This window comes from Trichosurus vulpecula, chromosome 2, assembly GCF_011100635.1.
Source record: "Trichosurus vulpecula isolate mTriVul1 chromosome 2, mTriVul1.pri, whole genome shotgun sequence".
Classification (NCBI taxonomy): domain Eukaryota; kingdom Metazoa; phylum Chordata; class Mammalia; order Diprotodontia; family Phalangeridae; genus Trichosurus; species Trichosurus vulpecula.
The window spans coordinates 272,120,334-272,148,113 of NC_050574.1; the positions used below are offsets into that span (position 1 = coordinate 272,120,334).

General features: G+C 42.7%; 2 protein-coding genes across 2 annotated transcripts in view; both read right to left on the reverse strand.

Moving 5' to 3' along the window:
* UBE4A (ubiquitination factor E4A) overlaps positions 1-15,484 on the reverse strand; it is a 36,145-nt gene extending 20,661 nt beyond the window's left edge. Inside the window, exons 1-6 of the mRNA XM_036747570.1 lie at positions 15,387-15,484; positions 8,189-8,349; positions 5,741-5,914; positions 4,993-5,105; positions 2,575-2,727; positions 1,375-1,534 (exon numbers count right to left, since the gene is read on the reverse strand). Of these exons, the coding sequence (XP_036603465.1) occupies positions 1,375-1,534; positions 2,575-2,727; positions 4,993-5,105; positions 5,741-5,914; positions 8,189-8,309 (721 nt within the window). The 5' untranslated portion in view covers positions 8,310-8,349; positions 15,387-15,484. The remainder of the gene's footprint in view (positions 1-1,374; positions 1,535-2,574; positions 2,728-4,992; positions 5,106-5,740; positions 5,915-8,188; positions 8,350-15,386) is intronic.
* Positions 15,485-21,411: 5,927 nt separating this feature from the next.
* On the reverse strand, positions 21,412-27,221 carry CD3G (CD3g molecule). Its single transcript, XM_036747571.1, has 6 exons — positions 26,970-27,221; positions 24,852-24,875; positions 24,087-24,323; positions 23,425-23,556; positions 23,143-23,186; positions 21,412-22,676 (listed from the first exon to the last, which is right to left on the reverse strand). Exons 1-6 carry the CDS (start codon positions 27,022-27,024, stop codon positions 22,611-22,613), a joined length of 558 nt encoding a protein of 185 aa, XP_036603466.1. The 5' UTR covers positions 27,025-27,221; the 3' UTR covers positions 21,412-22,610.
* Positions 27,222-27,780: the final 559 nt, after the last annotated feature.

Sequence of the window (27,780 nt, forward strand, 5' to 3'; positions counted from 1 at the left end):
TGAGTGCTGGGATCCAGCATGTATGATAAGCAGCAGGCAGCATGGCACAGTGGGAAAATCCGGAGCTTGCCTGCTCTGGAGGCAGAGGACGCAGTTTCAAATCCTACCTCTGATAAGGCCTTCTAATAGCAGGCACAGATCTGTCTCTCCCTTGAGCATTAATTCTGCATTCCCAGTAGCCTATGGAACACCTCCTAGTGGACTTGGCCCCACAGACATCTCGAACTTGACATATCCAAAACGGAACTCTATTTCCCTACCAAAACTCTTCCAAATTTCCCTATTTCTGACAAAGATACCACTGTCTTCCTTTCTAAACTACCTTGTATTTAAGGATTTTGTATTTATTCTCTTTATATTTACTTGGTATACACTTTGTTCTCAGCATTAGAATATAAGTGTTTTATAAGTAAGGATTGTTTCAGCTTTTGTATCTCTATCCCCAGATTCTAACAAGCGCTTGGCACATAGTAGACACTTAATACAATTGACGGATTGGTTTTTGGGACAACTCTTTAGTTGTCAGAAATTTCTTCCTCATGCTGACCAAAATCCTGCTTCCCTATGAATGACATTTACTAGCCTTTGACCTTTAAGGCAGCAGGATATAGTATAAACTGGCTCTGGAGTCAGAGGACCTGGGTTCAGATCCCACTTCAGACACTATTTGTGTAATCCCGGGTAAGTCATTTAACCTCCCCTAGACCTCAGCTTCCTCTTCTGTAAAATGATAGGGTTCGATGGTCTGGAATCCCTTCCACCTCTAAATCTATGAATTTATTATCCGTAAATGTAGGATAATGATACCTGCATTACTTAACTCATAGGGTTAAAGAACTTCACAATTCTTAAAGCACTACATAAATGTGCATTATCGATTGAAATACGAGGCATATAAGGAATATTTAAACGCAAAGGTTTCTTGTTTCACCTTGCTTTTTTTTTTTTAAACACAAGTATCATTGTATTGGTCCACCTTACCCCTGGGCTCACTGTCCCCCTAAGATCCAGGACTTCATTATTATCCACGGCCAATTTCAAACCACTCATTCTGGTATTCTACCCAAGCCTCACTTTCCCAAAATGTCCCATGCTCTTTCACTTTTGCCCTTCTTTCCTCTTCCTTCCTGATCAGTGTGGCGGCCTCAACTACGCGTTAAGATGAAGTCCGTCTGACTGATTCAGGTTATAAACGGACAGTTACGGAGAGTAGCTGAATATGTCTCCAGCGGAAGGGAGACGATTTGTCCATTTTTTAAAACTTAAGAGTTCTTGTTTCACTTTAACCAGAGCCAAAAATGACAGACCTTGAAAGGACTAATATTGTCTAGGTCTCCAAAGGTTTGAGTTGCTGGTTCTCGCTTCCATACTTACGGGCCCCTCGAATTGCTTCCAACAAGAGGTCTACCAGCTGATCGTAGACATTCTGGTCAACATAAATCTCTGGGGTGAGGAGGACAGTTCGGGTATTAGACACAGTTAAGTTCCTACACCTCACAGCAAAGGGCAGCAGGTTTTCTGGTACTTTGGTAATCTGAAGGGAGAGAAAAGAGCCTGAGACACTTTGACCTGGAATGAATTTGTATGCAATCAGTGGAAAAAAAGCAAATGACAAACAGTTACAGTCTTTGTGAAACATAGAATTCATAAGAAAAGCAAAACACGTAAAAAAAATTAGTTGTAAGTAAACTATGAAAGTGTAATAAGAGGTACAGAGTAGCTTGGGAATTCAGAGCAGGGAAATGAGGAAACCATTCATGGAGGAAATGGCAGTTAGAGGATAGGAAGGATTTGGACAGGTGAATCAGGCAGTGGGAAGGGAATTAGAGAAGGGAAGGGAATTTTAAGTGGAAAGAACAGCGAACAAAAGTAGACAAACAGACAACCTTATGCTGTGTTTAGACAACAATTAACAGTCAAGTCCAATTTGGCAGGTTACTTAAATAATTCTAAAAAAAAGACAAAGGTTGTTAGGGTTAGGTTGTCAAGGACCTTAAATTCCAGGCCAAAAATGTGGACTTTATCCCCTAATGGAGAAATATTAAAATTTTTAAGGTAGAAGGTGGTGATATGAACTGTGCTTTACGAAGATGACTCTAACAGCAGCATGTCAGATGGACTGGAGGTGGAAAATGAAGACGCTCAAGGCAGGGTTATCAGTTAGAAGTCTATTGCAACAATCCAAGTCAGAGTTATAATGAGGGACTGGAGTAGGGTGGTGGCAGTAGGAATGCATGCAAGAGATATTTAAGAGTTAGAAAGGACAAGACAATAATTTCCTGGATGTGGAAAATTAGAAGGGGGAGAAGTCAGAGATGACAGAGGTTTTAAGTCTAGTTGACTGGGAGAATGGTAGTGCTATTCTCAGAAAAGGAACATGTAGATATTGGATTTCTCCTATAATTACTGTAAATGAATATTTAGTAAATTCACAGTGCAAAAGGCATGAGGGGCTTTACATTATATACAGAAGACCTCTGAAAACTAACATTCTAAAAGTGAAACAGTATGGAAATGCTTTCATTCACAGAAGAGATAAAATGCATCATAGAAAATATGGGCTCATTCCCCTACCTCCTCTTTTGCTCTTAGGAAACAGGAATAAAGGTAGCAAAGAATGTGCTTCTCCCCTGCATCTCGATCGGCAGAGAGGTTTAATGTTGTGGAGCAGGTCATGTTAATCAAGTGGTTGCTTGGATCCTGAAGCAGCAATCGGGTAAAGAGGGCCTAACGACAATAACAACAAAAAAAAAAGAGTACAAAAAGTTGCAAACAATTGTTAATGCCAGAGCATAAACATATGCAAAGCCATTGCCAGCCAATGCTAAAAAAAGGAAGCATTCCCTGGTTAACCCTTCCACTGGTTCAAGAGATCCCATTCCATCTCTTTTCCTCCAACAGATTGTCCTCTCTATCATCCTCACTCTTTTTCACTTATTTCCAATCTCTCCCTCTTTACTAGCTCATTTTCTACTGCCTACAAACACATTCATGTCTCCCCCAACCTGAAAAAACTCTTACTTGACCCTTCAATCCCTGATAATTATTGTCTTATGGCTCTTCTACCCCTTGTAGCCAAACTCCTTGAAAAGGCCATCTACAGTAGGTGCCTCCACTTTCTCGCCTCTCATTCTTTTTTGTTGTTGTTTCAGTCATACCTGATTCTGTGACTTCATTTGTTTTTTTTTTTTTCCGGCAGAGATACTGGAGTGGTTTGCCACTTCCTTCTCCAGCTCATTTTATAGATAAGGAAACTGAGGCACACAAGGTTAAAAGACTTGCCCAAGGTACATAGCTGGTAAGGGTCTGAGGTCACATTTGAATTCAGATCCTCCTGACTCTAAGCTCAGCACTCTACCCACCATACCACTAGGCTGCCCCACTCTCTTCTTAACCCTGTATTCACAATCTGGCTTCCAACCTTATTATTCCATCAAAATTGTTCTTTCCAAAGTCACTAATGATCTCTTGGTTGCCAAATCCAAAGGCCTTTTCTCCACTCTCATTCTCCTTGACCTCTCCTTTTCACTCTCTATACTATTTCACTTGGTGATCTGATAAATTCCATGGATTTAATTATCATCTCTATGTCAATGATTCTCAGATCTACCTTCTCAGCCCCAATCTTTCTGCTGACTTCCAATCTTTCATCTCCAACTGCCTTTCAGACATCTTGAACTAGAATGTCCAGTAGATGTCTTAAACTCGTTATATCCAAAACAGAACTCATTATCTTTCCCACAAACCCCTCCCCACTTCCTATCTTCCCTATGATTGTTGAGGGCAATATCATCCTCCCAGTCCCTCACACTCACAACCTAAGAGTCATCCTGGATTCCTTATGCTCTTTCACCCCTATCCATACCCAATTTATTGCCAAGGCCTGAAGATTTCACCTCAGCAACATCTCTTGAACACACCCCCTTCTCTCCTCTTGACACTCCTACCCTCACTGGTGCAGGTCTTTATCACCTCATGCCTGGACTACTTCAATAGTCTCCAGGTGGGTCTGCCTGTCTCAAGTCTCTCTCCACTCCAATCTACCCACCATTCTGCTATTAAAGTGATCTTCCTAAAAAGCAGGTCCAATCAAGTCACCTCCTCACTCCCTCTACTTAATAAACCCCAGTGACTTCCTACTTCCTCTAGGAGCAAATACAAAATGTTCTGTTTTGGCATTTAAAGTCCTTCATAACCTCGGTCTCTCTTACGTTTCCAGCCTTCTTACACCTTATTCCCCAACACATATTCTTTGATCCAGTGACAGTGGTCTCTTTTCTGTTCCATGAACAGGACATACCATCTCTTGGCTCTAGTTATTCTCTCTGGCTGTCCCCCATCCCTGGAATGCTCTCCCTCTGTCACTTTTGAGTGCCGACCTCCCTGGCTTCCTTTAAGTCTCAACTAAAACCCCATCTTCTACAGGAAACATTACCTAACCCCTCTTAGTTCTAGGGCTTCCCTTCTGTTAATTATTTCCTACTTATCATGTATACAGCTTGTATTGTCTATATTTGTTTGTATGTTGTCTCACCCATTAGACTGTAAACTCCTTAGGGGCGGGTACTGTCTTTTGCCGCTTTTTGTATCCCTGGAGCTTAGGAGAGTGCCCAGCAAATAGTAGGAGCTTAATAAATGTTTACTGATTGATTGATTGATTAGAAGTAGAGCAAAGCCACATTAAAAAGAAACAAACCAAACACTACCTTTTAAATTCAAAGAATAATTTCCTCCACCCTCCCACAGGATATTAGGATATCCTGATGTCCCATGGGAGGCTGTCTAACTTGATCAACCGTACTTGTTTTTTTTTCTTACATCAAACTTTTGGAGAAACAGTGATTATGCTTGTGGGGTTTACCTGTGTAATTTCTGAAGTCGCTACAGACTCACGGAATTTTAAAAGCCTAATGACAAGCTGTAAGGGCTTAGAATCCAGCTTCCTTCACAATGTGACTCATTCTAGTCCAGAGAACAAGATAAAAATAATACCTGCTCAATGTTGTTCATATCAAGCCAGTCTTGTTCATCCAAGTCTCCTGCTAGTTCCTCCAAATAGACACAGCGGCTAGGGATCCCATTCCCACCTTTCATGCTTGGGTCACCTGGGAAATAATTAATGATATGTCTCTATCTTACTCTGGATGCTAATCATGGCAGCATTTCTACTACTTCCTGAGTTCTCAGATGACATAACAGTCATCCCAATAAACACCAAGGATTATGGGAACCGAAGATAAAAATCTTCTCACTGGTTAAAAAGAACCAGGCCTTGTCATAAATCCAACAATAACATGACATTTGGAAAAGCTTTCCTGACAGGAGAACTACTTTTTCTGGAGTCCCACCACAGACAGAACGTGGTGGAGGAAAGGATGCCATTATTTCCGTTCATAAATAGTAATGCACGCATATGCTACCTTTGGAAAGAAAGTGGGAATATCTATTACGTCTACTTTTTAGCTGAGTAAGAAGTGACAGAACTGGGTCACGACCACGGAAGAAGTAAATCAGAAATGGGACCTAGTCCTATTGTCTGTTCCCAATGTCTTTGGAGAAAGGAGAGGGACGTTAAGACAAGGAGGGATGCTGAATGAGTCTGTGCTGGATGAGATGCTCCTCTGAGGTGTAACTCCTCACTGCAGGAAGCACCAGAGCTTTGTAGGATTATAAGGAATGCCCAACAGTAATCTTGATCAGAGTAAGGTGGCTATGGAAACGGGTAGAACTGATGACTCACTGTTGTCCAGGGTGATGAGGAAAATCCTCTGGATCATGTGATTGATGTTGAGCTGCTCACATATCTCCTTCTGGGAACGGAATGATCGACTGATCTCAGAGACAGAGTAGTCACAGTCATCCAAACTTTCCGACACGCTGTTATCCGAGTCATCAGGGCTAGCTGAGGGCTCATCTGCCAGAAAATTTGATCTTGTAAACATACATTTCTCTGGGGAAGAAAACAGCCCAATACCAGGAAGGTAGAAAGGAAGAAAAAAATGGACAACGTGGGATTTTAAATCCATCAATTAACTACTGATGGTCTCATGGCAGGGCAAGTAAACTGCAGAATACCAAAGAACAACTTTAACTGTGACGACTGCCAAATATTACAAAGAGAAAGGGTTAGGTCTCTGCTCCCCCCTCCCCCCCTCCTAAATAGTTGTACCTCACACTACAAAAATAGTAACATAAGCTTCCCTACAGAATTCCTGGAAATAAGTCAGTGTTAACTTACCAAAGTATAACCCCCTTAACTTTCTAAAAAGCATCTTAAAAGCTACTTCATTCAAGTATGATACCACATAGGAAGACTGAAAAAGTAGTGCCACTCACGAAAAGCCACATACTATTTTGGGCCTGTCAGTCCTTTCTTATAGAATGATGGAATCAAATTCTGAAAATCCAGTGAGACTATTCAGAAGCAGGCACTGTTTTTCTGTAGTAGGGCTTATAAAGAATGAGTTTCAGAGCAGGAAGCTAAAGCTTTTGGCACAGTATTAATTGCTGATGGAAAACAAGTTGGACCTGATGGCATGATAAACTCAGGAGAATTGAAATAGTCCTGATGCCAACCCAGTCCCAACAGAGCACATGCCAGAACTGTTTCCACTGTTTGCCCTGCTCCCAATTTCAGATATTCTAACTTTTGCTTTCAGTCAGAAAGGGAATACTGTTTAGGACCATTGCTTCCATATGCACATAAACCATATAGATCTTCCTATTTACCAGAGTAAGTTTGATGCCAGCTAAGCTACTTTGAATATATTTTCTATTACTTCATTTTCTACTGTTTTTCATTTCTTAATTTCCCTCCTCCTCTTTAATCACCCTAATCTCTTATAAGGTAGGGAACGAAGAACTAGGACATCAGAAGTATAACAGGAAACTATGAAAGGAGCTTAAATATCTCCCCAAAATCTTTCAACATCATCACACAAAAAACTCTCCTAATTTCTTTTTAGATTTCATCTTTTATTCTGAATTTAACAAACACCAAAAAAATTTCAAAATACAAAGTAGAACAAAAAAAGATTACATGTGAAAACACAAATCTCTACTCCTAGTTGCTTTTCATCCCACTTCATTCCCCTTTTCATGTTGTGTGCCACTACTCTTTCCTCTTCTTAACCTTTCCTTTTTTTCAAAAATGGCCTATAATTCAGATAAGCATCTCTCCAATCATTCTTGAAATGAAAAAATAAGGTGAAATTGTCAGTAAGTCTCCTTCTCCACTAATGATGAAGCACAGAAACCCTCTGATACATTCTTTTTTTTGGCAGAAGCACACTATGGTATTTAGAGAATTATGGGAGCATTCAAGGTGATTAAGGAACATCATCCAGTCTTTCTATTCTACATGTAAAAATGGCAGACCCCTAGTCATCCGATGTCTGATGCCAGGTCAGAGAGGTCATTTTGTGATGAGTGTGAGTGATGGTATTCTGTCAGTACCATAATCACAAGACTACAGGGCTGGAAGGGACTGCAGTGGTCATCCAGTTCAATCCTCTCATTTTACGGATGAGGAAATTGAGGTCTGTACAGACTAAGTGACTTGCCTAGGGTCACACAGGTAGTAAGGGTTAGAGACAGGTTTTGAATCCAGGTGCTTTGACTCCAGAGTCAATATTCTTTCCACTGTATGAAGCTCTCTGTTTTTTTTTTTTTTCCTACATTAGGGTTTGGGATTGGTTTTTTTTTCCCTAAAGGGTTTGTTCTAATAGCATTTTGATATAATAGACCCCAACCCAGAGTTCCTCCTGAGAGGACTCCTGTGGGGCAGTGAACCTAAGACTAAGATCTTTTGATTATTTACTAGTTTCAGGTAAAAAAATCTCTTCTAGCACTTCCCTTTACACAATTCACTATCTACAACTACACATGGCTTGTTTCCTACACTGAAATACCCTCAGCTGATCATGTGAAAAAGAAGATAATTTAGGACGTTTTTATGAGGTGCTTTTTGACAGTACTAGAAAAAGTGACAGCTTGACAACTCTAGGTCCACAATGAGCATCTGTCCCCTTGGAGCCACCTGTTAACCCTGGCTCTTTTCCTTTGTGAAAAAAACTCTTATCTGCTACAAACTCTAATTCCACTTCTAATTTCGGCCCCCAGGCACACTGGATTTGGAAAGTTCCCATTCTGGGTCATCTTGTCTGCTGCTGTTGGCTCATACACTTACCAGATTGCTGCTTCAGCTGTTCCTTCTGGATCGCTGCAAAGTGCTTGGCATCGGCCAGGGAACTGAAGAGAGCAGCAAAGGGGTTACTGGAGATGTTGTTGTTATTGTCCTGGTCTGTCATTTCACTTTAAAGTAGACTCCATCCAGACCTGGGGGAGGGGCTACAGAAAGGGCAGGTGTCAAGAGCAGAAGGCCAGACACAGAGCAGCCACTATATTCCCATAGATTTTTTCCCCCTCCTTTCTCTGCGGCATATTTTGGAGGGATTCTGCAGGCAAGACTGATTAATGTTTTAAGATTTAAGGTATTTGGAGGCAAAATAGCAACAAATTTACTTACTGGAGGAAGTGATTGGGCTTCATGGTAGCTAAGATGAAAGAGACTAAATTGAGATCAGGAAGATGCATTTGCCACTCCTTTTTTTGAAAAGGGAAAGGATAGATTAAAAAGGAAAGGTCTGATTAAAGGCAAGAAAATAAAGATGGCTTGCTAAGAACAACAGCAAAAATGTAGCATTTTCTTTGAAAGAAACTACTGAGTCTCCCTCACTGCCCCGAGTGAGCAGCTTCTTGCACATTTACATGAATGATGACAATATAGCATCTGCTCAAAACTATAAGGAGGGCAGCTGGTGCTAGAACTAGGACTGGAGCTGGGGATGAACCACCACAATCTTAGAACGGCAATTCCTGCGCAAACAGGCTAAGTTGTAGGTGCCCAATAAAAATGAAAGAACTATTTCTCAGTCATGCTCCTAGGCTTAACTGTTAGTAGTTTTCTAGACCCACTAAAATATGTCCAGACGATTCTTTATTGCATTTAAGAAAGACATAAATAAACAAACAAACAAATAAATAAATAAAGCTCAAGTTTGGGAGGTCCATCAAATAACCTGAAACTAATTGGAAACTTGGGAAGAGAGTTTGCATTTGACAAGATTTTGCTGATCAAAATTTCCCATTCTGGACATCAGCTGTAATGGTCAAGTGGACCTAGTGTCACAACTAGACTGACAGAGCTTCCTGAATGTTTTCCCCTCCTTTCTAAAATTTCAGCAGAACCTGAGAACAGCCACATGACCCTGAAGGGCACAGAGGTGAAGGAAATGATAGACACGGCCTGTTAAAAAAAAGCTGATGAACCTATCTAAGGGTAAAAGTCATAAAGGGAGTTAAGGGAGGTCAGGGGAGCACAGGCAATAAGTTTGTATTTATAAAACGCTCTTCAGTTTATAAAGCAATTTCCTAAAAGTCACTACGTAAGATGGTGTAAATATCATATTTCCATTTTACAGGTATGAAAACTAAGGCTCAGGATTTGCCCATGGTCATAAAACTCGTAAGTAAACTCTGGTTTCCTAACCCCAAGTCTAACACCGTTTAATAGTTCTACTTTTCATTTTGTTGAGATAGGTCAGGATTACTCACAGAATCATATAAACAAAACGAATGACATTTGAAGGCTCATCCTTATCTCCAGGAGTCTAATAATAAATAGTTTTATATTCAATGGCAGTTCTACCAGTTGCTTTGCTTGGCTAAGCTATCCCCATGTTTTCTGCAATTGAGCACAGGGTCAATTAGGAACAGTTGTTTGTCTTTTGTTTTTGAAGTGAGTGATATCTTGATTTGTGGGTGAACTGAGTTTGAGGGAGGCAGAGCTACACAAAGCCTCGCTCTCTCTCTTCCAGAGTTATGGAAGTTCAGTGACGAGACAAAAGTCAGAATGACTGGGGATTGCTTGGGATGCAGTGGATGACCTTTCAGTCTTCAATGTCAGATCAAGCTCTAAGTGCTCTACAGCGTCTGCTTCAGCCACTTTCAAATTGTTCTCATCCTCCCATTCTCCTGGGGGAAAGCTTCACATGCTTAGAATAGACATCCCTCTAACTCACTGATGGGTTTGAGGTCTGTCAGTCACCCCCTCAATCTAGTTTAGCTGGTCTGCTGAGTCGGTTTTAGTGGGGTGTGGCCGCTGCATATGCTACAGCTTCTTGGAGCCACAGGAGAGAGAGAGTTGAGTGAAGGTGGGTGCCAGAGGCGGATGAACTGCCCTGAAAAAGGCTCAGCTAGCCCTCATACCAGAGGTGCTAGTCCTTCTGAACATCCCACATACCCCAGCAGGAATAGTACAAACAACTAAAGCTGATGCAGTAAATTTCTTTTCAGCATGATGCTGGGCTCTATTGTATCAGTTAAGTGGAATTGTTATATGTTGTTGCATACAATTTAAACATGATTAGTAGCTCATAAAGGGATACAGGATAAGTTAACAGGGAAACTGAAATGAACTACAATGAATAAGTGGCAATCAACTGAGAGGCTAGAGTACAGTGTTTCCCTCCCAAAGGGCATATGTAATATGAATTAACTTTTTGAGAAATTCAAAACTACTGGACAGGCTACTCTGTTTGAGGCACAAGGTAATTTCTGGGAGTTAATAGCTTTCTCAAATATCATATGTGATATGATATGAGATAAAGTTAGAAGGCCAAGTCACTAGAACTCTGAAGCCTATAGGATGCTACATTTAGAAGAAAAATGAATTGAATGTCATCCAGCATGGTGTAGAAATGCTGGATTTAGAGTCCCTAGGGACCTGGGTTCAAATTCTGACAATTACTAGCATGGGCAAATCTCTTGACTTCTCTGAAACTCAGCTTCCCGATCTGTAAAATGGGGATAATAATACCTGTCATTCCTACTCCCAGAAAGACCCAAGGGAAAGTCCCTTAACTCCCCAGTGCTACTGGCAATGTTCTAAGGTTATAAGTTGTAGAACAGTTACTAATCTGTATCGAAAGGAGTTTCTTCACCAAAAACTAACCCCCTCCCCACATCAATGAGATCAAATGTCAAGACACAAAAAAGTTTGTACCACAACAGGACCTCTGTGAGGATCAAACGAAATAATATGTGTAAAGCATTTTACAAACCTGACAATGCTATAGCAACATCAGCTATTATTAAGAGCGTAAGAGAGAAAACCTTTAGGCTATCAAGAATTACAGGGCAATTTTAAACCACAGTTCACTTAGTGTTCCTGCAAAATATGGAAGAGGTAACATGATCTCAAAAATCTTAATCATCTTATATGAAATTAGCTCTTTTAGGACGTCCTTATGACTAATGTACTGAGAGCCTTCTTTAGCACAAATGCTTTCATGTAATAATGAGAAGCAGCTTAGTAGTAGAAAGGTCCCTGGACATGGAACAAGAGGACCAATTCAAGGCCCAACCCCTCTATCCACTAGCCATGTTATCTTGGGCAAGCCACTCAACTTCTAGTCTTTAAAATGGCGATCGTACTAATTCTGGTATTTCATAATTCTTGATGGAAGGGAGAGGACATGAATTCCTATGACTGCAGAAAACTAAATGGGTTTTAATTTTTTTTTCATCAGTTCCTCTTTTCCACAGACACTAAAACTGGTAGTGGTGCTCTCCTATAACTAGAGAAGGTAAGATTGATCCTTGCACCTCAAACTTAACACGTCCAAAATTGAATCAAGCTCATTAATTTTCTCTCTAAACCCGATGCCCCTTTTGATGTCGCTATTTCTGCATATGGTATCATATGATTCACTTAGTCTCCCACCCTCTGAACCCCGAGGTCTTTGACAGAACTCTCATGGTTCTTCTACATGTCAGACCATTCCTTTGCAAATGCTTACTGGATACTATTTCTCAAACCCCACCTATCTTCCTCCCTCCCTTTTCAAATGCAATCATTTACAAAGTCTATTGATACCAACTTAAAAGTATCTGAAACATGTTTGCTCCTTCCTATTCCAAAAAAACACAGACAGATTTGGTCATCTTATTCCTTGGCAAAAAGAAAAAAAACAAAACAACAACAAAAAACCCACTCTTCAGTGGGTCCCTAATAACTACTAAGTAAAATTTAATTTCTTTGCCTGCATTCAGACTTCTGAGCAACATGGCCTTTTAGCTTTATCTCATACTACTGGCCCATGAGCTGGAGTACACTCCAACTGGCTTGGACCATCCTTACCACCACCCCCTCCTTCATTAACCCCTTTCTACCACTTTCAATGCTTAAATTATTCCTTTTGCCAGTTAATACTTTCTTCCCTCACATCCCTGAAAGCTCAATTCCTCCTGCAGTAAGTCTTTCATATTGACCCATTTTAAAGACTAGACCTTTCCTTCCCATCCCTAGACCTTACACTGAACTTTGCTTTCTAACTCTTTAATATACTTATATAATTGTATGTACTCCGGTTATCTGTATTGGTGTCTTATTCCCTTATTAGACTATAAACGACTTAGGATCACAGGACTGTATATCTAGAGGTGGAAAGCGAATTCAAGGTCACATCATACAAACCCCTAACTCGATAGACAAGGAAATCTGGGTCCCAAGTGTTTAACTGATTTGTCCAAGATCACAGAGGTGATAAGTGGCAACACCAGAATTTGAACTCTGATCTCAAGCCTTCAAGTGCAACAGTCTTTCCGATGTACTGAGCTGCCTCTCCTAAATGCAGGCAGGCCCAATCCTCATTCTGCTACCTAGAAGAGTAGGGTTCTCCTTTGGCAGTCCAAGGAAGGTTTGATGCCTACATTTATCATTGAAGGAAGTGTTAAATTTCAGGTAGAGGTTAGTGAAGATAAAAATGTGATTTTTTAATTTCCTATCCAAGTTCGTGGAATCCCAGACTCAGTGGGTTAAGAACTTTTGCTAAACGCAGCATTGTGAAATGCAGTTAGGTGGTAGGGTGGATAAAGAGTGGGTTCAAATTCTGCCTCAGGCACAAGCTGGGTTGACCATGGGAAAGTCACTTAACCTTTTTTTTGCCTCAGTTTTCTCATCTGTAAAATGGGGATAATAATAGCACCTACCTCTCAGGGTTGTTGTAAAGATCAAATGAGTTAATATATATGTAAAGTGTTTTGGAAACCTTAAAGAGCTACATAAATGTTAGCCATTATTATTAGGGAATAGCACTGAACTTGGAGTCAAGAGGATCTAGATTTTAAGCCTACAAAGAAACTCACTAGCTCTGTGATCCTAGACATGTCACATAATCTCTCTAAGTCTGTTTCCCTGTATGTAAAATGAGGTTAACAGTACCTACTTCACGAGGTAGTTGTGAGGGTCAAATGAGATAATGTATTTGTAAGTAGTGAAAAGCCTAAAATGCTGTATTATCACCATTATTGTCTAATTCAATTCCCCAGAGGCACACCAAAAAAACTTAACAAATGTTTACTATATTTGCTCAATGATTTTAAAAAAAGAATATACTGAAGGAATAGAGAAAGAGTATTTCTTTAAGCACAAAAATGCATAAATAAATGACTTCAGAGAAGGTTCGCCAAAGAAACAAAACTCTTATAGTTAACAAAGTTTCTAAAGAAGCTTTTTTTTCCATTTTTATCTGCCTACTATGTAAAAGTACTGTGAAGCACTAGGGATACAAATAAGAAAAAGAGAGACAGCTCTTGCCCTCAAGTTGTTAAATCCAAATCTCTAAGAAACTTTTGGACTCAATTCTTTTTGAATGTGTGTTTTCCGAAATAACAAATTTCTTTCTGCAGGATCTAAGAAATTGCCCGAAAAATTCCCAGTATAGGTCCCAAATGGTATTGCAAATGTTTTTGTCCCCTCTGACTACATACATACAAGCATCATCTCTGTTCCCACAAGATATAAGAATGATCATTCTCATTATCGAATTTTGCTTATGAATTATACTATTTTATGCTATGGCAAGTATCAAAAGACAAGCCTTTGTGAATATTTCTACACATGCTTTCTGAAATCAATACTTGTTGGAAGTAACATGTGGATTACTTGTGAAAAACCCATGACCACTAACATTACCAAGTCACACCCCATAAGCTCACCTACCTTGGATGTGTTCACAGACATCTACCTTCATTCCAATTGTGCCAACATAACTAAGGGTATAATATCCTTCTCCAAAAATAATAATTCACACTTATGTAGTGCTTTAAGGTTTACAAAGTGTTTTTAACCCTGTGGGTTGGGTAGTATTACTATTTCTACTTTTACAAATGAACAACCAGGCTGAGAGAAATACCTAGTCTAGGGTCACTGGATTTAGAGCCGCATGGGACTTTGGAGGTTGGTCCTCTACGCAAACTCTGTCAACTGGCAGATGAGGAAAGTGAAAACTGAGGTACCATGCTAAGGTCACACAGAATTACGATCTGAACTCAGATCTTCAAATTTCAAATCCAGAGCCGCCTTCCATGAAGTCACTTAGTCTATCAGCCGCTTTAGGCTATCTATCCATCTTTCCAAAAAATGTCTGAGAACAATTGAACCTGGATTTTACATGCCTCATCAGACCAAAAAGGCAGTGTTATTTCTTCTTCAGACTCCAACTTTGTTTCAAACGGGATCCACTTGGAGCCAAGAACTGAGCGGTAACATAATCAAGTAAACACGCCTGGGGAGCTTGGAGGCGGGAGGAGAGAACGCCACGCAGGAGAGGAATGTGGGCGAAGTGAGAGTCGGCGAGACCTGTCAATTGCATCCAGCTGGCCAAGGGCTGCCTCGGCAGTGGCCCGGCCGCTACGCGATCTGCCGGCCCAGGCCAGCAGCGCACGTCTAACGCGGGGCTGCCTCCGGGAGCCCTGGACGGGACAGGGCGGGAAGAAGCAGCGCACGGATCACCTAGTCAACTTCCTCACTGGGACTCGCCGACACCCCGGGAGAAGTCCCTGGGCACGACCCGGCAGAAGCGGCATTCGAAGCCGATTTCTTGGAGCCGACCTGTCTATGTCTCCTCCAGACTAAGTCCTAAGACTGCCTCCTCCACGAGGGGCCCAGGGTCCCACGGACAAGCCTGGGTCGGACCCAGGACCACTGCTCGCCCCCCTGCCCGGACCCCCCACGCGTGGCACGCCCTAAAGGAGGAGTGTCAAAAGGGACTGCGACCCCAGGGCGCCCAAGGCCCTCCCCCGCATCTCTCCTCCCGAGGCCTCCCCGATAAATGGGAGGGGGCTTCAGGGGAGTACCGAAGCCTAATACAGGTGGGGGTGCAGGAAGAGGAGGGGTCCCAAGCACCGCACAGGGGGCTCGGGGGAAGGGAAGCCGTCTGGCAGCGGGGTCCCGGCCTCGGGAGGGGGCGAAGGGGTCAGGGCAGATCCTGCCGAAGGGTGCCTGCGCCGCCGTCTCTTTCACGGGACGCACTCCTTCTTACCGGGGCCTGAGGGTGCCAGCGGCGGCAACACCAGGAACTCTCCGAGGCCAAGGGCTTTCAACACTTCCGACTCAGCCCCGGCAACCGGAGCTGACGTCACCGGCCGGGCGCCCATGCCCCTTTCACGTCACACCAGGGCGCCGGAAGTGCGGCCCGTGGCGGAGTGGCAGCCCTGGCGGGCCGGGCATCTCTGCCTCTCCTGAAGGGGGAGAAGGGACGGGGTTGGGGGTGGGCGGAGGGCAGGAGGTGAGAGAAGCTTCCTCTGCGCTGTCAAGAGCAACCAGCACCTTTGCCAGTCCTACCTGTGCCACGGGGGCGGGGAGAAGAAAAGAAAAGCCAAACAATGGCTATGGCATTTCACGCCACGTGTCCTTGTGATGCCAGCCCTGCTAAAACAGGATTATAGCTTAAGAGCAGGGAGGGGCTTTACAGGTCATTTAGTCCAACCCCTCACTATACTGGTGAGGAACCGAGGTCTTCGGGAACCGAGAGGAGACGGGCTTTATCGGACGGCACACAGTGGTAGAGCCAGGATGGCAAAACACATTTTCTGACTCCAAGTCCAGCGTTCTTTGCATTAGCCGTTGGCACAATGGCTCTCTGTAATAGTTAATTTCCAGGCACCCCAGGATGCCTTTGTTGTATAATAATAATAGTAAAATTTTACATAATATATTAATTATTATAACAAAAATTGGGGCTTTGAAGTTTTTTTTCCCTAATGACAATCCCATAATGTAATGAAAAGACCACTCATCTATAAAGTCTATCATCTATCGAAAACTTGTTGAATGACACCAGGGAATGTTACTATTAGGCATCACGTGGATAACTAGGGGAAAGAGTATTGGATTTGGAGTCAGAAAACACGAATCCCAATCAGAGGTATACTGGCAAATGTTTGACAGCAGGCTCTCCAGAAAAAGACAAAAACCGACAACCTCAAAACATTATACACCACACTTGTAAATTTAATTTGCGTTGTTAACATTTTCTCCACCACATTCTTAAGTCTAGATAGTGAATGAAACAATGAATCAAGCTCTAATTTGTAGTGTTTACTGATTTCCAAGGTATAAAGCTCACGTTGAAAACTGAACAGTAAGCTTTGCTTTGCCTGTAGGAATATCTCCAGCACACCTCTGATTCAAGTCCTGGCTCTACCATTTGACCTTCAACAAATCATTTCTCTTCTTTAGGCCTCAGCTCCTCATCTGTAAAATGAGGGAGTTGGATGAAATGATCTTCTAAAGCCCCTTCCACCTCTATATCAAACTTTTTGTGTATTTAACCTCTTTTATCCATTTCAGAGAAGAGTAAGTTTCATTTGATGCCAGCACCACCCACCCTTTAAAACTCTTCTCACGTACCCCATTTATGAGCAACAGCAAGTTCCACCCCCTTCTTCCTCCTTTCTACACCAGAGTTTTCCTCCTTTTATCCTCCCTTTTCTTTCTTCTCTTCAAGCTCTTTAAACTGAGCCAATCCCCTCCCCAGACACTGGGGATCTCTTAAAAAAAAAAAGCAACCAAACAAAAAAAACAAAACCCCTTACATTATCCCTTGAAGATATTGAGGTTCCAAAGGACTATTTATTTCTTTTCTCCTTATTAAGATGTTAGAATTATGTTGTTATACATACTTAGTAGATGTCATACTTTCTTATTAGAAAAACTATAATAATAATAGCACCTAGCATTTTTATAGCCCTTATTTTGTGCTAAAAGGCACTATGCTAAGTGTTTTATAAGTATTTAATCTGATCCTCACAGCAACTCTGGGAGGTTGGTGCTATTATTATCCACATTTTAAAATTGAGGAAACTGAGTCAGAGGTTAAGTGATTTGCCTAAGGTCACACAGCTAGTAGGTATCTGAGGCAGAATTTGATCTCAGGTCTTCCTGACTCCAGGCCCAGTACTCTATTCACTATGTTACCTCTCTGTCAACATCTCCTTCATTAAAGGTCCACTTTTCTCCGCATAGGATTGCAGTTTACTCTTCTGGGTTATTCTTGGCGCTAAGTCTATTTCTTAGGCCTTTTGAATATAATATTACAATATCTATTCTTGTTTTTAGTAGAAGCCAGGTATTGTATGATCCTGACTATAGTTCCTTGGTACCTGACTGCTGTTTTCTGGATACTTGCAGTAATTTTTTTTTCTTGGATGTGGGAAGTCTGGAATTTGGCTGTGACATTCTTGGGATTTTCCATTTGGGGATTATTTTCAGGAAGTGATAGATGACACATATATCCCAGTATGAATGCTGCTGCCACTCCTGGTGACTTCCAGGGTCCCTGCTGCTAGGGATTTGTGATCACCCTGGGGTTCTGATCAGGTGAGCTCTACCCTCTTACTACCTTGGAACACAGAATCTTTCACGTGATGTGTTTCTTTGGCTCATCTCTAGTTGCCTTGGGAGGTTAGCAGCTTGTTTTCCTGTGCAGCTCTGGCTTTGTCGGCAACCCCCCTTTCCTATTGCCCATGGGATTCTGTCTGACTTTTTGTGTAGTTCTGGGGTAGAAGAAGTCACTGTAGTCCTCATTGGATTTCTTGATCATTATTTTGGCTGATGTGATGCTGGAATAGGTGTGTGGGTGTTGCATTCAGGCAGCCATATTGGACAGATGGCTGGTGTTGACTCTATATGACCCATAGGAAGGGTTTGTCTTCCCTAGTGACTTGTTTATTTTTTTTTCCAAGAGGAGTTCAAACCACAGGGTGGTGCTGTAAGTCTGGAGGACTGCAAAAGTACTGGGTGGAAAGTGGAATTTACTGAATCAGGAAGGAAAAGATCAATTGTTTATGGGCTTCTCTGAATCCTTTGTGTATTTTGTACATTTTCTGTGGGACAGAATAAAGGTTGTACTGTACCTAATATATACACTGTTATCTTGAGTGCTTGTGTGAGTTCTAAAACTTTTTTATCTGCTTCAGTGGAAATAAATACATGAGCTATATTCTGAGATTTCCTAAATGTGACTCTATATGGGAACAAAATGACCTAAAGAGAGTAGTTTTGAGGGTCATACCCAAGATTAAGCCCAGCCTATGTAAGCCCAGAGTTTGGTTATTTTATAATTTAGAGGGATAAGATGCAAATAAGTATGATTTAAGCCAGGATGTAAGAAGGGCAAGAAATGGGAGGAGTATACTAATAAAAATAATTGTGGACACTTACATAATGTTTTAGACAAAATGCTTATAAGAAATATGAGGAAGGAAAAAGAACTTTGCAGCTGGGGGAATCAGTGAAGGTTTCATGAAGGACGTAGTACCTTAGCTCAGCCTTGAAAAAAGAGAATTTTCCAGGTGAGGGGAACAGCCTGTGTGAATATATAGAAGCAGGGGAAGAGAGGGATCAACTAATAGTCTAGATGGACTAGAATATAGAGTGTGTGGAGAGGCTGTGTAGTGTTGTAGGTGGAGAGCCAGAGTCAGCAAGAGCTGGGTTCAAATTATGCCTCTGATCCATTGTGGCAGTGTTGTCGTTTGCTTTTTTTTTTCCCAGTGGTATTTGACTCTTTGTGACCCCATTTGGGGTTTTCTTGGCAAAGATACTGGGGTGGTTTGCCATTTCCTTCTCCAGCTCATTTTACAGATGAGGAACCTGAGGCAAACAGGGGCAAGTGACTTGCCCAGGGTCACACAGCTAGTAAGTGTCTCAGGCCAGATTTGAACTCACAAAGATGAGTCTTCCTGACTCCTGACCTGGCACTCTATTCACTGTGCCAACTAGATGCCCTGGCAGCGTTACCCTGGGGAAATCACTTAGGTCTCAGTCCTTTAGTTAACGCTCTAAGACTATAAGTAGCAGAGTAGCCACCAGTCTATAACAGTAGAAGGAATTTGCTCACGGGGACTTCCTAACACTAGGGAACTAGTCCAGGGGGGAGGGGGTGAGAAGCAGCATAGATGAAGGAATTTAGACTGAAATAAGATTGTAAAGGTAGGTAGGATCCTGATTGTGCAGGATCCTGAGAAGTTATTTCTATCCTATCCTTTGTGCCACAGGGGACCACTGAGGGTATTGTGAAGGGGAATGACACAGTAGACCTGTGAATTCGGAAGATCATTTTGCCACTTGTGTGACCAAAGCCAGGGAGACTGGAGGCAGGAAAAATAGTTAGGAGACTGTTACAGCTGCCCAGGTGAGAGGCCCTGAATTAGGGCAGTAGTGCCAAGGAGACATATGTAAGAGGGATTGCTGCAACTTCAGTGCTACAATTTCAGGAGTAGAAGTGTTCGAGAATCTAAGACATTACCTTCTGCTATGAGTTTTCTGAAGGGCAGGGGCTGCTTCTGATCATTAATGTGCATCCCAATACGTAAACCTAATGGGTTCTCAAAAAAAAAGAAGAATTTACCCGATGCTTGGCAGGCATATGCCTCTGTTTTATAAAAAGAGCTATAAATCACCCAGTCCTAGGTAAGTGAGCTAGGAGGCCATGTGGACAAGCACTGGACTTAGTTAGAAAGAGTAGAGTTAATCCTGGGATATTACACATGTCATTTAACCTTTTGTGTGTCCTTTTCATCATCTGTTAAATGGCATAATAAGACTTTGCCCATTGACCTACCTCAGTCAACCAATCTCACATCTTCTACGTGACTATTCTAAACAGTATTTTAAACACTTGAGATACAAAGAAGAATTTAACAGTCATTGCCCTCAAGGAGCTTATATTCTCCGAGGAAACACATGTGTACATATAAGTAGATACATGATGTATACAAAGTAAATAAAAGTAACGAGATGGGGAGCGGCGCTAGATCAGGAAAGGTCTCGCATAGGAGGTAGCTCTTGAGCTGAGCTTTGAAGAAAGTTAGAGATTCTATAAGACGGGTGAAGAGGGATAAAATTCCAGGCATTGCGAACAGCCTATGCAGAGGTACAGAGACAAGAGATGGAAAGTCATGGGTGAGGAAGAGTAAGAAAGCCTGGCTATATCAGAGTGTGGGAAAAAAGCCTGGAAAGATGAGTTAGAACCAGATTGTGAAGGGCTAAAACACCAAACGGAAGAGGCGACAGAGAGCCACTGGAGCTTATGAAACAGGGGAGTGACATTGCTGAGCTGCGCTTTAGCAATGTTATTTTGGTAGCCGTGTGGAGGATGAATTGGAGAAGGATAAGGCTTGAAGTGGGGACTGGTTCAGGAACTGTTTAATAATCCAGACATGAATTTTGAAGGCCTGAACTAGGGTGACGGTGATGGCTATGTGAACTGAGAGGAAGGAATGGATGTGGTAGATGTTATTTGAGGTAAAGCTGATGATACTTGTCAACTGAATATATTATGTGGGATGAGAGAGTATCAGGAATTTGAGGATAATATCATTAATAATACCTAATGTTTATTTTGCACCTACTATGTGCCAGGCACTGTACTAAGTGCCTTATAAACATCTCATTAGATTCTCACAACAGTCCTGGGGGGTAGGTACAATGGTTATCCCCATTTTTACAGATGAGGAAACTGAAGCAAACAGAGGTTAAGTGGGTTGCCCAGATCATACAGCTAGTAAGTGTCATCGGATTTAAACTCAGGTCTTCCTGACTCCACGCCTGGCACTCTATCCACTGTACCACTGAAGAGGAAGACCTGGAGGATTGGAAATATAGCCAGTGCCTTAGTCAGAAACAGAGAAGTTGGGAAGAGGGGTGGCTATGGGTTTTGTATTGGATATTTTAAGTTTGCAATGCCTTTGGCACATATAATGCAAAATGACTAGTAGTAATTTTAGTTATGTTGGGACTAGAGTTCAGGAGAGATACTAGGACTGGATATATAGGTCTGGGAATCATATGGCATAGAATGAAAAAGCATTTATTAAGCACTTACTCTATATCAGGTCACGTGTGTGTAGGTGATAAATGAAATCTTGGGAAATAGTGAGCTCATGGAGAATGTAGAGAGAAAAGAAAAGGACTAGGATAGCGCATTGGGGTATCCCCACAGACGGGGGTAGCAGGTGGGTGATGATCCAGCAAGAGCCCAAAAGGAGTAATGGAAGACCTTCAAGTACTAAGTAAATGTGAACTTTTATTAAAAGGCAGCAGGGCTATAGTGGGGAGAGCACAAATTTAGTCAGGAGACCCGAGACTGAGTCCCTAGTCTGCCCCCTAACAGCTATAGGATAATGGGCAAATCACTTCCCTTGGTCTGCCTTTACTGTGAGAAACCTTAGCTTCCTTCAGGATGCACCTCCTAAGTTCAATGCCATGGGTTCAAATCCACCCCTCTCTATGTGAATTTGGGCAAATAACTCACTTTACCTCCATAGGCCCCAGTTTTTTACATAGAAAATGAGAGGATTGGACTAGATGGCTCCTGAAATAACATCTGTTTCTAGTTCTATGATCCTTTGAAATTAATTCTCTGATCTTCGATTTTTTCATCATTGAATGGCAGTGATCATAATTGTACTACCTTCTTGAAAGGATGGTTGTGAGGATAAAATAAGGCCTTGTCTAGAAAATGTTTCATAAACCTTGAAGTGCTGTGTAAATACAAGTTATTATACAGCACTGTGGAAGAGTCCGAAGCGTCACACATGGGAGAGGCCTCCCTTGCTATCCCTTCCATCTTTCCTTTTCAGACAACGACCTACCAGTAGGTGGCGTATATGAGACATGGCTCAAGGCGGCCTTGTGTGGAGGGAGATGGCCACGCTAAACCGGACTTGGATATGACAGAATATCCTCTCTCTCCAACTCTCCATCATTTGTGGGGCCCCTAAGTGCCTTGAGACCGAAGTCAGAGATTGGCCTCGATGTCTGGATTGGCCGATTGAGAACAGAAACAGCTTGCTTAAAGAAACCAGGCCTCTCTCCTTTATCATTTTCAGGCCTTGCCTTCTGGAGCAGAGTGCTTCTAAACAATCTAGTAATGCATATTTATTCAATGCCTAGAATGTTCCAGGCACAGCTGGAAAAGAATTTGCAGGCATACAGTGAACATGTTTTTGAAATGCCATTAACAGCAAGCCACCAAGAAAATCCACAGTGGCCCTGGCACTTTGGAAAGGGGCCTGCCTCAATCAGTGCAACCACACAGCTTGTGCTGGGGCTCAATGGAGCCCCATCAGTGGAGATCAGGAAGGATGGACAGTTATAGTCAGGCTAGAAAAACGGAACCTTATTTAGAAGCAGTCAGAATTGCAGAGGTAAGGGTTCTAGGTTTTAGGGAGTCGGAGGGCGCCATCAGGTTGAGCCTGGGAGCTCACTTCTTTCGGGGATGACCCCCTTGAATGTGGCTGTATTGGTCATCTTCTCTGTCTCTGAGCGGCTGAGAAGGAAGAACAAAATCAGCAACTTGTTTCCTACATCATCTCATTCATTAATTCACCAAGTGTCTACTATGTGCAAAGCACTGTCTAGAGCTGAGGGAGGGATAGAACACAACCGTTGTGAACCTCTCCCTCTTTGTGTGTGTGTGGGGTGTCCCAAAAGTCTTACAGTATTTCAAAGCTTGTTAAAAATGTGTTCAAGCTTAAAACTTCACCCAGACTTTTGGGATGCCTCATGTATCACTCTTAAATTTTCTTCCCTGGACCTTGACCTAAGTTTCTCTTTATCTCAGCACTCCTTCATCTGGGGGGGAAGGGGGGGAAGAGAGGGAAGACACTCAAGTTCCTGGTATGTCCTAAGCATTTCCTGATCTGAGCTGAACCTTCAGAGTCACTCGCTTCAAAATTTAAAAGCTTTGTTCCCAGCTAGTCCTACCAGAGGCTCTATCATCTCCCATTACTCACCTGGTAAAGCTGGTCGTTAGTCAGCAGAATCTGTTTGTCCGAAGCTACGCAAAGGAAGACAGGGGGACAGTCAGTAGGAATCAGACATCAGGAAAGGCGAGCAAACCCAGGGATATTCCCCCTTCTTCTCATCCCACGTAGACAAAAGTCACTCCTAGCCAGGCCCACCCAGATCAAGGCATCAAACAACTTTTCTGTGAGTACCTCCAGGTACTCAAGAAACTTATGAGACTGAAAGGAATGGGTTGGTTCTACCCTGTCTACCGGGACTCTGTCCCTTACCTCTTGACTGCCATACTCCATCTTGCCCTGCGATGAAGTAGACGCCAACAGCCAGGAAGAAAACAGTGACGATTTCAGCTAAGATAAAACCTGACAGAGTGCCTCCATCCAGCTTAATACAGTTTTGGCACACTGTGAGGGAGGAAAAGGAAAAATACCTTTAAAAGATATTGGCAAATATTCTCCTTGGTAACTTCTGTTTCCTCATAGAGAGAAGTGTCCTAGATAAGATAGCCCTGCAGGGTTGTCCCATTGTAGAGTATTAGGAACTACTTGGAAAAGATCATTGGACAATGCACTTATTGCCTTTTAATGTTCCCCTGACAACATACTGAATATCACTTTTAAGATCTCTGTGGAAAAGCAGACTGTCTAGATCCTTTGCCCCGGGTCAACAGTCTGTGTTCCCATAGAACCTCCCTCTATCTCTTAGCTTATAGAAACATCTGCCGTGTCCCATCCCAAGAGGGGGATGTACCCAAGGTAGGGCCAGAGCATAATAGGATTAGATAGTTTCCTTTAAGGGAGTTAGGGAGCTGCTGTCTGCTCCAGAGTGTTGCCTACCAGGGGTTAACACCCAGTTCTACTCAGCTCTAGCTTTCCAGCCCAGCATGACCTTCTTCCTTACTCTTATAAAAAGGAAAAGCAAGAAGATTACGTACTTCTGTAATGCACATGAAGTGGGAGAGACTGCTTTTCGGATCTTGTTTCATTTGTTGAGTTTCTGCACCAATATACATTTTGGGGGTCCTTGAAGATACTTCCCAAGTTCAATGTTTTCTTAGTTTCCTTTAGGACCTCTTCCCCTGCAATCCACTGGACAATCTCCCTTTCCAAGTTGCAGGTTAGTTGTACAGTCCCATCTTGTCGATTATCATCCAAATCCACTGGCTTTTTTCCTGGGTTATGAAAAGTCACGTGCTTGTGACTGATTTCACCTCTAAAACATGTTCCCTTCCTAAAGGATATGATAACCATTTTCAAGAGAAGATGGCTGGAAAATGCTAGACTCCCATTTTTGAGGTGTGTGGGACACAATTTTTCCTTCCATTTCTCCTTTTTCTCTTGCCTCCTCCTCACTTCCCATCTGCCCACATCATACAAGGAACAGGTGAATTCACAGAGCCTTAGCCTAATTGTTGGAAACTGAGGGGTCTAGGATGAACAAGTTCCCCCATTCATTTTATTATCATTCTCTAGGTCACAGATGTGAAGATGGAAGGGACCTCAGAGGCAACCTAGCCCCTCATTTTACAGAGGAGGAAACTAAGGTCCAGGGAGGCTGAGGGACTTGTTCAAGGTCACATAAGTAGTAATTATCAGAGATAGGATTTGAACTCAGCTCTTCTGACTGCTGAACAAGCATTCTTTCCACTGTCTGATCTTGCCTACAGTATGTGAGGACACAAAGAAGACATTCCTCCTACCTTGGTCTTCCTGGGCCACAATACCTGCAGAGAGAAAGAAATAGAAGGAAAGTGGGGTTAAGACCATCTGGATGAAGTATAAATAAGATATGTCTCTGATATGATATGATAAATAAGATATGTCTCTGATAGTCCTGAGGTGGCCCAAATCTAAAACCAGGGCAACAGGCGGCATTGAGCCTGACGTTTGACTTCAATTGCCAAGTTGAATTCAGGGGCTTTTATACAGTCCACATCTTTAGCCCTTGAAACCCTGATTGGAGTTAGGGACCAGATATGTATATATCTGCCAAAGGATCAAGATGCTCTTCAGAATTTATTTAAGTTCCATCCATTAAGCACCTACTGTGTCCTGGGGAAGATATAGAGTTCAGATGACAGCCCTCTTCTCAGAGAGCTTTTAGTCTTTTAGTTTTTAGAGAGGGATATGACATATATACAAATAAATTTCATATTCTATGAAATAATACTTGAAAAATGTAAAGGTGAGGCACCATGTGTCACATAAGCATATGCTCATATGGCTCCTCAGAGATCTGTTTCAAGTGGAAATCCCAGGTATGGAGCTTGCCACCCAATAATAATCTCTAGATTTGCATTATTATCTGTATGAGGTAGACATGTCCCAGACATAGAGTACAGACTCAGCACTAGAAACATCTGGAATGAGGATCACCTTCCAAGAAAGAGCAAATTCTAGCTCTGGCTTCTGGCTTCCAGCCTAATTCTGGAAGGTGTGACCCATAGATGGAAGAGAGGGAAGCAGAACCCTTAATCATGCCATTTCTTCTTTCCTGGACATTTCCTGGAAGAGCTGAGATCCCTTTCTTTTCATTCTGGGTCAGAAGGTTAAAAGCTAAAATGGCTTGTTGACTTTCCTCTCAGCTCTGCACCAGAGATTCCTGGGCCTACATACCCAGTGCCCAATGCAGCTCTGCTCACTGGGCAAGGCAGATATAGGAAGTGTAGGCTGTTAGAGCTGGATGTTTTTACATGACAGGATCAATTATTCTAATGCCTTCCAATCCAACTGAACAAACATTGATTAAGTGCCTACTATGTGCCAGGCACTGGATCTGCTGGGGATTACAAAGACATAACAAAAAATAGTTCCTGATCTCAAGGAGCTCACATTCTATCTAGAGGGGAGAAGGAAGATTGGTCAGATAAAAAATGCAATGATTATATGTGGTTATTTGAAGGGGAAGCAAATATTAGGAAAGGCTTCCTATAAAAGGATGTCCATGAGCTGAGCTTTGAAGGAAGCTAGAGTTCCGTAGAGGTAGGGCAGGAGAAGGAGTACATTCCAGGAATGGAGGACAGCCTCTTCATAGGTACAGAGGTGGGCACTGGAAGAGCAAGGGAGAACAAGGTGGGCTTCTTTGGCTGGAGCATAGAGTATGTGGAGAGGAATCATGTGAAATGAGGTTGGAAAGGTAGACCAGACAGGAGCCAAATTATGGAAAGCTTTACATCCTGAGCTGAAGATTTTGCATTTTATCGTAGAGACAAGAGAGGAGGGGGAGTCACATTGCTAGCCTTTTTCACCAGCTGAATGATTTAGGCAATTGTGTGAAGGATGGATTTGAGAGAGGGGAGACAGAGAGAGGAGGCCAGTTTGGAATCTGTTGCAGTCATCCTAAGGCTAGGAAAGATGAAGATGTAGTGCAGACAAACCTAGAAACCAAGTGTCCCAACTCCATTAAACCATGCTCAGGTTTAATTTCAACCCTAGCCTTGGGTTCAGGGCCTCTTCTTTGCTTCCTTTTGGGCGCCTGGCCCCATAGCTTTTGGTGTAAGTTTTGAGCCCAAGATGGAGGCCTCAGAGTTCTCTTTCTAGTGCATCTGAGAACTCTGGCCTTGTTAGACTAGGATGGTGCTAGGACGGCACAAGCCTCATGAAGGACTGCTGTTCTCAGGTTCTGTCCTCCATAACCCCTGCCTTCACTGATGGCCCCTCCCCATGCCCACCTGGCACCACATCAAGAAAACTGAGCCCCACCAGTATCCCTCCCTGGGGCTAAGCTGTGATGAGGATCCAAATGTGCCCCACCCTCAGGGGTGGCCTCTCCCCCAAGATCCCTCTCCTCCTTTCTGCACCCATTTAAAAGTCCTTACCCTGGAGGAGAATGACGGTCAAGATCAGGCCAGCTGGATGCCAGTCCCCCTTCATGCTGTGCTTGGGTCCTTTTCCTGTGGTAGCAGCTGGGATGTCCTGCTGAGTTGTTCCTAGTGTGGCCCCACCTTTCTCTTGCTGGGCCTTGCGGTGGGGGGTTAGGGGGTAAGACTACTAAACCACAGCCTCCTGTGTGAGTGAAAGGGGCTATAGTTAGGGGCAAGAAAGGAAGGCAGTAGGGGAAAGCTATTCTTACTTTGTGCTCTAAGGCTGAGACTAGGGTTGGATGAAATGGAAGGAGTGTGGGGTGGAGCCAGAGCAGGAGGGAGGGGAGAATGTGGGCTCCCATCTCAGAGCTCAGTTTTTGTAGGGAGAGAAAGGATAAAGGAGAAGGGCCCTGGGATGACTGGGGTTGGGGGGTGCCCTGGATGTCTCCAGGGGTGTCTCTGGCCTCTTCCCCTAGGGAGATATGCAAATATCATGACAGTTTGTCATAGTAGTTAAAATGGGAGGCTGGAATCAAGAGCCCTCCCTGGTAGAAGCAGACACTCGTTATCAAGGTGACGACAGGCAAGCCGCTAAACTTTTCAGTTTCCTTGTTTGTCAAATGGGAATAATTAATAGTAATAAGAAAAATACTTGTTCTTCTTACCTTGTAGGAAATCACTTTACAAACTTTAAAGTGCTGTACAAATCTATTTTAAAAATGCTTCTCATTAGACTCCCAACTCCACAACTCCCGAATTCCTCCCCTTCTCACCATCCATACTTCAGGTTCTAGTTAGTTCTCTCCTGGACCATTGCAATAGCCTC

Bases quoted from the DNA above. Each gene is read 5' to 3' on its own strand.
- CD3G (XM_036747571.1), bottom strand. From the start codon at position 27,024: ATGAAGGGGGACTGGCATCCAGCTGGCCTGATCTTGACCGTCATTCTC. The intron at 23,557-24,086 runs GTACGTAATCTT...CCTCCCTCACAG, and splicing joins ACTTCATGTGCATTACAGAA to TGTGCCAAAACTGTATTAAG. The intron at 22,677-23,142 runs GTGAGTAATGGG...CTTCCTTCTCAG, and splicing joins CTAACGACCAGCTTTACCAG to CCGCTCAGAGACAGAGAAGA.